Below are 14684 nucleotides of genomic sequence, written 5' to 3'. Positions count from 1 at the left end.
CCTGCAGGAACTGTAACACCTGGCGGTGAGCCTCAAAGGCTCATGCCTTTTGTCACAGCACCCCAGGGCATCCCAGCTAGTGGAGATGCCCGCCCCTCTGGCCACTGCCCCACTTTTGGCGGCAAGGCAGGAGAGGATAATGAGAAAAACAAGGAGGAGTCACCCACCAGTCAGGACAGCCCCTAAGGTGTCCTGAGCTGAGGTTACCCCTGTCTTTAGAAATCCTCCATCTTGAGATTGGAGGATCCCCCCAATAGGATTAGGGATGTGCCCCCCTCAGGGAGGAGGCACAAAGACCTAAACACACCCCAAAATTAAGTATTTAGGGACGACCCTGAACCTAGGAAATCCGATTCCTGCAACCTACATAGAGAAGGAGGACTGCTGACCCGAAAGCCCTGCAGAGACGACGGAGATGACAACTGATGTGGCCCCAGCCCTACCGGCCTTTGTTCAGACTCAAAGAACCTGCACAGCAACGCATCAGACAGGGACCAGCGACCTCTGAGGACTCAGAGGACTGCCCTGAAACCGAAGGACCAAGAAACTCCTGACAACAGCGGCACTGTTCACCGACAGCAAAATTTTTGCAACAAAGAAACATCTTTCAAAGCAATGCCGGAAGCGTGAGACTTCTCACTCTGCACCCGACGTCCCCGGCTCGAGCTCCAGAGAAAAAACACTGCAGAGAGGACTCCCAGGTGACTGTGATGACGTGAGTAACCTGAGTTGACAACCCTGCACCCCCACAGCGATGCCTGCAGAGAGGATCCAGAGGCTCCCCTGACCGCGACTGCCTGGTAACAAGGAACCCAACACCTGGACCAAGCACTGCACCCGCAGCCCCCTTGACCGAGAGGAATCAACCTCCAGTGCAGGAGTGACCAGCAGGCGGCCCTCTTCCTAACCCAGTCGGCTGGCCCGAAAAGCCCTCCTGTGATCTGCCTGCATCGCCTAAGTGACCCCCGGGTCCCTCCAAAAAAACCCGACGCCTACTTTGCACACTGCACCCGGCCGCCCAGGTGCTGCTGAGGGTGTGTTTTGTGTGCCTGTTTGTGTCCTCCCCTGTGCCCTACAAAACCCCCCTGGTGTGCTCTTGAGGGCGCAGGTACTTACCTGCCAGAAAACCGGAACCAGAGCACCCTTGTTCTCCATAGACGCCTATGTGTTTTGGACCCTCCTTTGATCACTGCACCTTACCGGCCCTGTGTTGCTGGTGCAGTGACTTTGGGGTTGCCTTGAACCCCCAACGGCGGGCTGCCTATGCCCAGGAGACTCACTGTGTAAGTGCTTTACTTACCTGAGAAACTTAACCATACTTACCTCCCCCAGGAAATGTTGATTTTTGCACGGTGTCCACTTTTAAAATAGCTTATTGCCATTTTAACCTATACTGTGTGTACTACTGCTTTAATTCAAAGTTCCCTACTCACCTGTGTGGAGTACCTTGCATTTTATGTATTTACTTCAAATTTTGAATCTTGTGGTTCTAAAATAAATTAAGAAAATATATTTTTCTATATAAAAACTATTGGCCTGGAGCTAAGTCTTTTAGTGTGTGTTCCTCATTTATTGCCCGTGTGTGCACAACAAATGCTTAACACTACCCTCTGATAAGCCTACTGCTCGACCACACTACCACAAAATAGAGCATTAGTAGTATCTAATTTTGCCACTATCAACTTGTAAGGGGAACCCTTAGACTCTGTGCACATTAACTCTCACGTTGAGATAGTATATACAGAGCCAACTTCCTACAAACACCAAAACAATTGAAGAAGAAATCCATTAGATACTCAAAAAATCAGACACCAATTTATAAAAATAGACTATACTTTTATGTATTTTTTAGACACCACAAAAACAAGCATTTGCAATGTAATAGGTCTCACATTTTTTTGAGTTAGAGCTATTGGCATTGTAAATTCAGAACTGGACTTTTCTTGCCACATAAATTGGTCAACCTTGGCCCATAATTTCGTCTTTTCCTGCCATGTTTTGGTGGTCACTGGCGGCTTCTGACATCACAAAACACAAGCCCTTGAGGAGGGACGAGAAGATGACTGCACTACCTGAAGTTGTGTAAACGTCTGAACAGAAATTGAAAAATAAGGCTGGAATGGTATTTTCTTTTTGTGTTAACAGAATGAAAAGTCTTGCAAGCGTTCATGCCTAGCATTTCAACAAAGCTCTAATGAAGTTAACAATAGCAGAGCAGCCTGAGAAGATTTATGGCCCCACTAAAGAAGATAAGCAATGTTCTGTGTGCGAAATTCATGTTGGCTGGCAGGGAAGGGCCCTGGAGAGACAGACTCCAGATGCGAGGCTCTGCAAGTTTCACATCATTGCTTCTAGGTTTAGCTACATTCTATGAGAAAGGACATATTCAGGCTTTCCTGAGCAGTGAGCCAACGTTTAGGCACCGGGTGTTTCTTTTGTGAGATAAGCTTTTTTTAATGTTACATAAACAAGCGCAAAACACTTACAGAGAAAATAACGTGCTTAAGCACTGAAGAATTTCTCTTGAAAAAATAAGCTTACTTCAAGATTACATCAACACGCGTTGTGCTGTACTGAAAGAACATTAATCAACAGACGCTGGGCAGTGGTAAAATAACATTACAAACCCTTTATTAAATATTTAATGGTGGAGCAAATGTTCCAGGAGCCAGAGGTAAACAAGGACAGCACTGGAATAAAGCCAAAGCAAATGTCAGCGACATGGGAGCAGGTGGGAAGAACGGAATGCTGCAATAAAACGCAGGCAGCTACCAGCCTAAAAAAAACCACAGTGAAAAGGGAACAACAAAGAAATAACAAAAGCAGTCCGTCACAGCAACAGATAAAGAAACTAAAGTAAAATAATACTGTAATTGGTCACAGCTCTGAAACATAACTAGGAGGGAGAAAAAGGCAGAACTGACCACTAGCAAGCAATAATTTTTAAAGGACACTGGAACCAACAACTGAAATTGCTTTGAGCCGTAAGAAGTACATTAAAAGTAATTGATTATTTTTTGGTGGATGTGCGTCTTTGGCCACTGCTGCTAGACATGAGGGTAGATTCAAGATGCGAGAGTGATCACTTCCCACTGCTGCTTACCCTTTCTGGGAATATCTTTGGTAGAACCTCGAATACGCAACTATCAATAATCCCTCCCCCTACTTTAAATAATGCTAATACAAAGGTGAGGTGGCCCAAAGTCATGTCAAACCCTTATTTGCTACGTAAGATTTATCAAGTGTTTCTAGATAATCGGTCAGCTTACGAAGACCTTGAGCCAGAAGCCATCCCACTTCTTGATATCCACGAAGATATGATGGTCAAACTTCAAATTTTTTTTATAAAAAGGCAGCCATGGTAACCCGGCAACACGGGGGTTCATCTAACAGTAGATGGTTTAATGATGCATCCACGGGGGCGATCAAACAAGCAAGATGTATGTATAAAAAGACAATTTTACATTCAAAGAAAAATTGGGAAGATGTTATTTGGCAGGATTTGTTAGATGCTACAAAAGCAAACAACAATACGCTTTTCTGGGAACTGCTGACCAAGTACGAGAGTGGGGGTAGGTCTAATCTAAGGAACCGTATTCAACCCGGAGCCTGGGTGGAGCACTTCTCTCTCTTGTATGAAGGAACTATCTCCACTGGGGCTGCTGACTGTGACAAAGTGGGATTAGACCCCCTAATTTTACCAAATGCTAACCTTGCCACTTCTCCACCTGATGGGAATCTATATAACTCTGAGAGTTATATTTGTTTCTCCTTAGAAGAAACTGCAGATGCTATCAACTCTTTAAAGTCAGGTAAAGCCCCAGGTCCCGATAAAATTCCAGGCGACCTTTATAAATCAGAGTTATCCATATGGACCTGGTATATTAACCTACTGTCAAATAAAATCACAAAAGGAGGACAGATCCCTGAGACGTGGAAGGGTGCAGAAATTATCCCAATCTACAAAAAGGGTAATGTAAATTTTCCAATCAATTACAGACCGGTCAGTTTAATCGACAACTTACAAAAAATCTTTGCCAAACAGTTGTTAGTTAGACTATGGAGCTGGGCGACGGAGCAGCAGATCCTTTCATCGCTTCAGGCAGGGTTCCGCTCTAGAGTTAGTACGGTTGACCAGGCTTTTAGGTTGACCGTGCTACACTGGAAATATGTAGTCTTGGCAAAGCAAACTCTATATGTCACTTTTGTTGATCTGCGCTCTGCTTTTGATTTGGTCCCAAGAGATAAAAAGCTTTGGGGAGTGTTACACAAAATAGGGGCACCACCCGATATTATCCACCTATTAATACGCATGCATGAAGGCACATACGCGCAAGTAAGATGGGGCAATCTAGGTGAATTGACTAACAAATTTCCCATTAAAAGAGGTGTCCGTCAGGGATGTGTGCTTGCACCACTTCTGTTTTCTTTATTCATCAACGAAGTGGTCCAAGAACTAATGACATGCCAGAACGATGCTCCCTCCCTAGTCAATCAGAAAATCCCAATTCTCCTGTTTGCGGACGACTCTCTATTGATTTCAAAAACCCCTATGGGGTTGCAAATTCTTGTGGACAGATTTAAATCATTCTGCTGGAATTTTGGTTTAGAGCTGAACTCGAAGAAAACGAAATTGATGGTGCTTCGCTCTGGCCCTCGTAAGAAATGTACTATTAGGTTAGATGGAGCTATTTTGGACCAGGTTAGCTCCATTGACTACTTGGGTGTGAGACTTACAGATTCACTCCTTTGGGAGGAACAAGTTGGCAAGAGTGCTGGGCTCTTGCAACATCGGGCAGCATCCATATTGCGCCTCTATAGGAATACAGTCGCTAAAGTTGTGTCTCCAGCAGTAAAGATTTATGTGGCTAAGGCACAGGGTGCTGCTGTTTACGGCGCAGAGATTTGGGGCATGTCAGATAGTAGTAGGATAACCAAAATTGAGAATAGCTTTGCACGGGCTTTATGTGCTTGCCCTACTAGCACCCCATTAACCCCCCTATTTTTAGATCTAGGGTTTAAACGAATAGCTGATTTAATTATCTTACGGCCTCTATTATATTGGGTGAGGCTTTGGGTAGTTCCCGAACTGGCCATATATAAGCTTTCTCTATTAGAATTGTTAAAAAGTCCTAACTCTACGTCCATCCCATGGATCAAATTCGTATCCGGTTGGTTTTGCACGCTGGGATTGAGGAACTTTTGGAAGAATCCCCAGCAGCTCGTGAAGTCCCATGTAAAAATGCTGAAAGGAGCTTACTGATCCCACATACGCAATAATTACATTTCTCAAAAATCGAATGGTCATTTAACTAATTTGTTTATTGATTTTAAATGGTACCCAGAGTTCGAACTATATTTAGATATAATACCTGATTTACTAGGCAAAAGTTTGTATGCCAGATTTCGATTCGGAACATTACCCTTGAAGGCCTTGACGAGCAGATGGGGACCTAAGTTAAGCTCTGATATTTTTCCCGCATGTGGCACTTCTTCCGAAACAGTAGAACATTTTATGTTTTTTTGTCCCGCTTACTCAACCCCAAGGTTTAAATGGATTCACAAAATTTGTCAGGAATTGAATGTAAGGAAATGTTTTTTAGCTTTGAGGATTTTAAAAAGCCATAATTCAAATGTGACAATTTATGCAGTAAGTAAGTTTTTAGTAATGGCATGGCGCATACGCATTTTTTATCTACAATGATTTGAAATTGTTCCAAGTCGGGCAAACATGGACTTTCTTTTTTTTTAAATTTTTGCTATGATATTATGATATTTATTTATATTTCTATATTGTATTGTATTGTATTGTATTGCTTTGATGGTCTGTTGGCCGAATAAAGCTTATGTGTGAGACAGACATTAAAAGTATACAAGAGGTTGAACACTTACGCTCGACCTAAAAAAGATCCACCTGAGTGTTCTGGAGATACAGCAATTCCAAGGTATTGTAAATATGCATTTTTCACTTTACAAAGAAAAAGCATTGGCAAATTCAATGAATTTAATGAAGAAAATCTATCAAGAAAAACCCAGAGGTGCAGCTTCCAAGGGGGCTACACACCCCTGAAAAAACAGTTTGACAATTGGGTTCCCCAGTACTTCCTGGGTGCCAGCCTGTCTAACTAAACAACAGGGCAGACCCTCTTGCAAGTGTTCCCCAATTGCTTTTCAATGGTGGCTTTGCCTTTAAAGTTTGCCTTCTGGGAAAACAACTGGTTGGCTTTCTGTGAGATGGAGGTAACGCCTCTCTCCCACGAAGGCTACAATTGTTACATGTTCTGGGAGTCATTCACACGTCTCCCCAGGAGGGCAGAAGCTGTCTGGATGACAGACACCTTGCACAACTGTAAACAAACACTATAGATCTTGCACAACTAAAAGGCAACTTTTAAAGTGGCACTTTGCTCACCAGTGAGATTAAATTTGATTGTGCCATGCAATCGGATTTGATGAACTGATTCCTTTGATAACTTACAGTACCAACTTTAATAATTCTACTCAGGAGTTGAAAGGGCTGAGATGTGAGCCTGTAACTCTATGCTTGTCAATCAGGCTACTAGTCTTTCCACAGTTAAATAGCAATTTAGGTTTTTTTTTACTGCTGGAACATGAAAAAGTATATGTTCCATTTTTTAACATACAGTACCCTTCCTTAGGGCTTAACAGGCCTACCTTAAAGGTCACTCCGTATATTAAAAAGAGAAGTTTTGGGTTTCGCCATTATTTTAAATGGTAAAGTCAACATCACAGTTTTAAGCTGGAATTCCATCCTGTAGTGGCAGACTGGGGGGCATGTTTTACCTTGTCATACTCATGGTGGCCAAAGTTGTGCAGCAGTCCACAAAAGACATCTCAATTCACAGGCCCTTGGTACCCCGGGTACCATATGTCAGGCTTTTACAAGTTAGCCATATACCATTTTAAGGGCCGGAGCACATGCACTCCGACCTGTTTAGTATATTTAGAGGACTTTTCAGACTGCGGGACGTCTACTCTGAAGGCATCTTGAAATCATTTGAGGACATTAAGCAAGTATATGATATCCTTGAGAAGGAGCACTACCGTTATGTACAAATTAGAAATTGGGTAGCTCAGGGAGGAGTTAAACAAGGGGACATGAGGGCATTAACATGTTTTGAGAAGTTTCTCCAACATTTATCCACTAGTAAACATCTAATTTCTAAAATATATGCCCTCCTCAACTTCCAAGTAAACTCGCACCAGCCCCCTTTTAAAATACTATGGGTTAAAGAGCTCAGCATATCCCTTGACGCAAAATAATAGCACAAATATTTCTTGAAACCAATAACTTCAACCACAACACCGAGTGTAAAAAGATTTTTAAAATCTAGTTCCACTAGCATCTTACACCAACATGGCTCCATACTATAAGCCAGGCAAAACCCAGCACCTGCTGAAGGGGTTGGGGCAAGGTGGGTCCTCTGGTCTATATTCTGTGGTCCTAAACACAGTTGGGGGATTTTTGGGATATACCATAGACAAACTACCTCAGGTCGCCTTGCTGGAAATCAGTGGAGGGGATATACACCTTACACTCATTGGAAGGCAAATGATAGCAGTAAAACAAGCCATCTTTTCCTTCTACTGGGGTACAATAAAACTGGACTTGATTTCTCAGAGAAAGGTTGTTAATTTAACAGATTATGGGACCCAGTCTTACTATAGCTAAAAAATAACCACAGGAACGTAAGGTGTCTGCAATTTCTGAGAGCCTTAAGCCTTGCAGATTAAACCACAATATCCCACTTTGGGGGGCTAACATGCGCACGGCATTCGGATGCGATGGTATTCCCAGTCATGTGAGTGTTCAAGGGTGGGGGAGAGTTTTTTTTTTTTAAAGACATTGGAGCGATGTTTGGAGGTGGGGGCAAGTTCTGGTGGGTATTCCCACTTAAATGTTGTTCCTTACTCTCAATCAACAACATAAACTATTGAAAAAAGCAGACTGCAATGTACCTTAGTGCTTGTGGACATGTTGGATGAAAAAAAGTAATACTGCATCGTACTATGACTAGGGTGGAAGCTAGTTCATTCTCACAGACCCTTTTTAAAGAGTTACCCATGTTTTCAGAAGTGTCGGCATCAAATTGTAAAACTTTCACTGTATTATATATCAGGGATACTATACTAGAACGACCCCTGCTACATTCTCCTTTTAAAATTGAACAAGCTCTAGCACTTGTCAGGTATCTAGTCTGAAAAGAAAGAAAATGTTCACAAAACCATTGCATATTTATGGCAACGATGGCAGCATGTTGTAGCAATAATGTCAGGCACTGCAGTTTAACCTGTCTTTTTGTATAACAGTTGTCACTTCAAGTAAATAGCATGGTCACAAAATGTTTGAGAATACACTTTTCAAGAACAATTCAATGCATATCAAAATGAAGATTTCGGTATCTACCTGCTGATTAAGCTGCTCCTCCAAACCAATCTTTGTCGATTGTAGGTTTGTGATCAGATCTTCAAGACGGGTACGAATCTATAAGCATAAAAAACACATATAACATAATAAAACACTTTGTAAAACAATGAAATAATCAGTACAACTACAATAATCAATCATGAGCCCTATAGTAACATTATTTCTGGTAATCAAAAAAAAAATTGCATAATATTCTGTTTTCTCCTGATCGTCAACATGCACCTCTCAGCACCATTCAATCACACCTCTATTACCACACAGAAATAATCTCCTAAATGTTCCAACTGTTGATTAGCTGAAGTCAGAATGACTGAGAAAAGATCTGAATATGGAGCCATTGAATTTGTGGGTTCTTCACAACTGGTAAGTCTGCTATTGTCTTTTTACTGGTAACCAAGTTGCCTATCGTAGTGCTTGACTCTCTCAGGGTAGCAAAGCAGAGCAATCAAAGGCGTTCTCAGGGGAAGTGATGTGGGCTAATAACCCCAGCTCACTACTATGCAACAATACTAATTAAATCATTGTACAGCCAGTGCTTATTCTTTTGAAAAGTAAACATACTTTTATTACACATAGTATTAAATACTGTGCACAAAATTACAAATATATACAATCAGGTAGGTGGACATACCCTATAACTCGTTACACCCCTAGCGAGCTCTGAATCCTATAACCACAAATCCCAAACCTATATTAGATACAACATATAGAAGAGGATGTCATTATCAATAAGGTAGGCGTACTAACTTTGTTAGGCTCATCACATGAGTAAAGGCAGCCACGTGGTAAAATTCAACAAAGTAAACCCACTGAAATCAGTAGGAACAGTACTAATATGCAATACATATAACCCACCACTGACGTCAATAGGGGGTAGTTCAACAGGCAATTACATTCATTATAACAAAAAAACATTACTATTGTCAATAAAGCATTGTTTGTAAACAAAAATGTGTACCAGCATCTTTCTCCTACTTTATTAGACTACTACTGTAGTTATAGGACCAACCACAAGGAGTTCCCAAGCTCCAAAAGGCTACGAAGAAAAGCTCCAGCTCCAGGAGGGCTTTGTAATGAAGGCAAATCTCTCTTGGGGTCAAAATCTAACACCCTGAGAGTCTTAGGGCGAGTTTTTAAAAATATCTGGTGGGCTGCTACAGCTCCTGCAGCCGCCCTAAACACTCATAATTGTTGGTGGCGCCCCTGCCATTCTTTGTGGTACCAAAGGCAAGTATGCAAATTAGAAGCCCATCACAGGGCATTATGAGGCGCTCTTTGCACAAGGCCTTGCCTAAAGGGGCTTTGCAGCTCATGCCTTCTGTGTCTCACACTACACTTTGTTTTTTTCTTGGGAGTGTTCCAGTCTCACAAGACTGATGCCAGAGCCAGAACATTCTTCCCTGTTCCTGCTTCCGACAGAAGCCAATAGTGTTATTTCCAGCTCCCACCTACAGGAAGGTACCACTCTGCTCTTTTACCCCGGCACATGGTTGGGAGGCAATGTGCTGGTGCACTCTGCCCCACCAAAGGCACAGGCACAGGGGGTTGGCAATGTCCTGGCAGCATTCTGCTCTCCCAGGAGTACAGGGAACACAGAGACATTCTTTATTGCAGTAGGCCTCAAGGGATGGGGTTCCTCTGGCCAAAAGTTAGCAAAGGGAGAGAGCCTCACGAATGCCCCTTCCTACCAAAAATGAATTAATATTGTTGCACTGACTGCTTAGCTCTCCACAGGGGAATTTTCACAAATCACTGCAAAGCACCATGGGCTTTGTTATCTGCCTGCTCCCTGAGGGACCAGGCTATAACTCGGCGCCTGTAGGCCCAATTTTAACAAATGAGGACCTCGTTTTGCTCCTGGTGGCCAATCCTAGTTATCAGGAGCATTTGAAACAGGTCTATTGCCGCAACTATTCCTCAGGGGGCATAAGGGGACCAGCATGCCTGTCAGTTGCCTTTCTCCACCTAGCACGTTTCTGCACCAGCTCATAACAACTGTTCAAAGGTGAGCCCCTCTAGAGTAATTAACCTGGCCCAGTAGGGGAGACAAAGCCTTAGAATCTGATTCTGAGCTGAGCCAGAGAAATATGACAAATCTTAAAAGTGTCATAAGCAGTGTATGTAGGATGTTAGGGACTGTAAATCTACACGTTTGTCTACCCCTAGACTAGTGCCTTGCTTAACCCCATAGGCCTAAGTAGCGCAAAACTGGGCTTTCAGGCACATTTTGTCTATAATGTTTAATAGAGGGAGTGGCACAGAGTGGAGCAGAATGTCGTAGAGTGGCATAGAGGAGAGTAGAGTGTCTTAGAGTGTACAGATGTAGAGTCGTAGAATGGCACAGAGTGTTGTGCTGTAGAATGGTGTGGCAAAGAGGGCAGTGCTGTGTCGTAGAGCAGAGTGCAGTGGAGTGTTGTAGGGTGGAGAGCCACAGAGTGAAGTGTCGTGTCGTACAGTGGAGTGTTACAGAATGGAGTGGTGTAGAGAGGCGTGTCACAGTGTAGTAGAGTGAAGTGGCATAGACTAGAGTGCTGTAGATTATCATCTCACACAGTGTCGTGGCGAGCGTTGACTGGCATGTCATGGAGTGTTGTCTCGTACAGTGCTGCGGCACAGTGTCCTTGAATGAAGTGGCATATTATAGAGTAGGCTGGCGTGCCACATAATCGAGTGGTGTGGTGTGTTGTAGAGTGTCATACATTGGAGTAGGTAGAGCGCTGTAGAGTGGATGGGCATAGAGTGTTGAAGAGTGGACTGGCATTAAGTGGAGAAGCGCAGCAAGGAGTGGCATTTTGTAGAGTGTCTTAGAAAATAGGGGCACAGAATGGAGTGGTGTATAGTGGAGTGGCGGGGCGTAGCATGGAGTGTCGTTTCAGAGTGGAATTTCATAAAGTAGAGTGAAGTGGCACGTTGTATGGTTTTGTGGAGTGGCATGGAGTGGGATGTCATGTCGTAGAGTGGACTGGTGTGCCGTACAGTAGAGTGGCATGTCGTACAGTGCAGTGGTGTGTCAGAGTAGAGCATCATGTTGCAGAGATTCGTATAGTGGTGTAGTGAGGAGAGGCAGAGTGGAGTATAGTGTTGTAGAGAGAAGTGGCGTGTCACAGAGTGTCTTAGCGTGGAGGGGCATAGAGTGGATTGGCATACCACAGACTGAGGTGACGACTTGTAGAGTGGCGTGGTGTCAAGTGTTAGAGTGGAGTGCCATACAGTGAAGTGCTGTAGAGTAGAGTGGAGTAGGGTACAGTGGAGTGGCGTGTAGCAGAGTAAAGTGGAGGGGTCTGTCGTACAGTGGGGTGTCAATTTCTTAAAGTGGAGGAGTGTACAATGGAGTGGCGTAGAGTATAGTGGCATGTCATAGGGTGGAGTGATCTGTTGTACAGGCGAGTGGCGTTGAGTGTCATAGAGTGGAGGAGCGTATTATAGAGTATTGTAAACTGAAGTAAAATGGTATAGAGAGGAGGGGCACAGAGTGGAGAAAAGTGTTGTTGAGTGTAGTGGTGTGTTATACAGCAGAGAAGAATGAAGAGGCACGTTGTAAAGTGTCTCAGAGTGGAGAGGCATAGAGCATAGTGGTGCAGAGTGGAGGGGGATGACAGACTGGAGTGGCATGTGGCAGAGTGGAGTAGCATCATGTCAGAGTGGTGTGACATGGAGTGTTGTAGAGTGAGGTGAAGTGTTGTGCAGTGGAGTCTCAGAGTAGAGTGGAAAGGTCTGTCATAGAGTGGTGTGCCGTAAAGTATCTTAAGACGGAGGGGTGTGCAATAGAGTGTCGTAGAGTAGAGGGGCATGTCTTAGAGTAGAGCTAAGTGTCAGAGTGGAGTGGTGTGTTGCAGAGTGGAGCGGTGTACAGTGGAGTGGTGGGTCGCACAGTAAAGTGGCGTGTCGTAAAGTGGCATGTAGTATAGTGGAGTGGAGTGGTGTGGCATAGAGTGAGTGGCGTGCCGTAGAGTGGAACACACAGAGTGGAGTAGAGTGTTGTAGAGTGAAGTGGTGTGGTGTGCTGTAGAGTGAAGCAGAATGGAGTGGCATGTCACAGAGTACAGTGGAGAGTCATTTCAGAGTGCAGTGTTTTAGTTTTTAGAGTGGAGGGGCGTACAGTGGAGTGGCATGTTTTAGAGTGTCACAGACAGGAGTAGCATGGTGTAGAAAGGAGGGGAGTGAAGTGTTGTAAAGTGAAATGGTGTAGAGTGGTGTGTCACAGACTGGAGTGGCTTCTAGTAGAGTACAGCGGCATGTTGAAGAGTGTTACAGACAGGAGTAGCATGGTGTAGAAAGGAGGGGTGTGTCACAGACTGGAGTAGCTTCTCACAGAGTGTAGTGGTGTGGAGTGTTGTAAAGTGCAGTGGAATGTCATGCCGTACAGTAGAGTGGAGTGGCATGTCAGAGTGGAGCAGTCTGTCAGAGTGGCATGTCGTAGGGTATCTTAAAGTGGAGGGACGTACATTGGAATGGCGTAGAGTTGAGTGGCCTGTCAAAGGGTGGGGTGGTGTGTCATCATGTTGAGTGGCATTGAGTGTTGTGGAGTGGCATGTCAGAGTGGAGTGGTGTGTTGTAGAGTAACAGACTGGTGTGGAGTGTTGTAGAGTGGGGTGCTGTACAGTGGAGCGGTGTACCGTGGAGTGACGTGTCAGACTGGTGTAGTGTGTTGTAAAGTGGAGTGGGATGTCGTAGAGGGGAGTAAACTATTGTAGAATGGAACATCTTGGAGTGTCGTGTCAAAGTGGAGTGGTGTCAGAGTAGAGTGGAGTGGCGTGCCAGAGTGGCATGTCTTAGAGTGTCTTAGAATTGGGGGTGTACAGCGGAGTGGCATGACGTATAGTGGAGTGGTGTGTCGCAGAGTAGAGTGGTGTGTCGCAGAGTAGAGTGGTGTGTCGCAGAGTAGCGGTGGAGTGGCGTGGCATAGAGTAGAGTGGCATAGAGTAGAGTCTTGTGGAGTGCATTTTGTGGAGTGGCGTGTTGTAGAGTGTAGCGTGGTGAACAGTGGTGTGGGGTGGAGTGGCCTGTCGTAGGGTGGAGTAGCCTGTAGTTGGGTGGAGAAGCATGACAGAGTGGAGTGTTGTAGAGTGAAGTGGTGTGGCATGTCGCAGTGGACTCGTGTGCTGTAGAGTGGGGTAATGTACAGTGCAGTGGTGTGTCAAAGTGGCATGTCGTACAGTGTCTTCAAGTGTAGGGACGAAGAGTGGAGTGGTAAGGAGTGTAGGGACATGTCGTAGAGTAGAGTGTCACAGAGTCAAGTGGCTTATCATAACAGTAGAGTGGTGTGGAGTGAAGCTGAGTGGCGAGTGGTACAGTGGAGTAGAGCGTTTTAGAGTAGAGTGATGTTGTGGAGTAGCATGGAGAGACAGAGTAGAGTGTTGTAGACTGGAGCGGCATGTAGTAGAGTAAAGTGAATTGACACAGAGTTGAGTGTCACAGAATACAATGGAGTGGTGGGTCAAGAGTGGCATCTCAAAGAGTGTCTTAGAGTGAAGGGGCGTAGGGTGAAGTGGTGCAGAATGGAGTGGCATGTCGTACAGTGGGATGGCATGTCATAGAATTGAGTGAAGTGTTGTAGAGTGGATTTGTGTATCAGAGTGGAGTGTCGTGTCATAGTGCAGTGGCATTTCATACAGTGGAGTAGAGTGGTATAGGCTGGAGGGGCAGGGAGTGGAGTAGTGTGTTGTACATTGGAGTGGTGTGTCAGAGTGGACTGAACTGACATGCTGTTGAGTCTCTTTTCTGATATATACATTCTTTATTTATACTTCAAAAAGTACAGCAGTACTTCCAAGGTAATTTTGTGAAAGTACTGCAGTTTATCGTAAACTGTATAAAATTGATAAAAGTCCATAAAAATATTTTCCCCTACCTTAACAGACTTTCCAACACAGCCTAATTTCTTCCTCTGTCTTACACGAACGGTAGTAAGCTATTTTTATGCAAAAGCACAGAACTAATAGGAGTGTGGTCTAAACAATATGGCTGACTTTTCATTTAGCAAGGGCTTTGATTAACCAATAATACTATGTTTCATTTATGCCATGTACTGCGGCAGACCGCAGACCTAATATATTCCTAAATTTTGGTCTCTTGTAACTTCAAAACTACGGAACCATTTCAAATCATATAACAAACAGGACAACTCATTCCACACCATAAACCACAAAATGTTGCATCATCAGCCAATGTAGAAAAAATAGGAATAGGTCTGCAAAGTTTTGTGGAGATTCACCAAATAATGATAAAGTTATTA

The 14684-nt window shown here is 44.0% G+C and overlaps 1 protein-coding gene across 14 annotated transcripts in view; it reads right to left on the bottom strand.

Moving 5' to 3' along the window:
* The window catches only part of ANKRD26 (ankyrin repeat domain containing 26), an 829339-nt gene that overhangs the window by 295308 nt on the left and 519347 nt on the right, over nt 1-14684 (bottom strand). For all 14 annotated transcript variants that reach the window (XM_069228894.1, XM_069228896.1, XM_069228898.1 and 11 more), the window contains one exon: nt 8429-8506. In XM_069228894.1, the coding sequence (XP_069084995.1) occupies nt 8429-8506 (78 nt within the window). The remainder of the gene's footprint in view (nt 1-8428; nt 8507-14684) is intronic.

Source organism: Pleurodeles waltl, chromosome 4_1 (assembly GCF_031143425.1).
Source record: "Pleurodeles waltl isolate 20211129_DDA chromosome 4_1, aPleWal1.hap1.20221129, whole genome shotgun sequence".
NCBI classification, from domain to species: domain Eukaryota; kingdom Metazoa; phylum Chordata; class Amphibia; order Caudata; family Salamandridae; genus Pleurodeles; species Pleurodeles waltl.
Note: the sequence above shows the minus strand (reverse complement) of the source record. Positions and strands in the feature narration are given on the sequence as shown.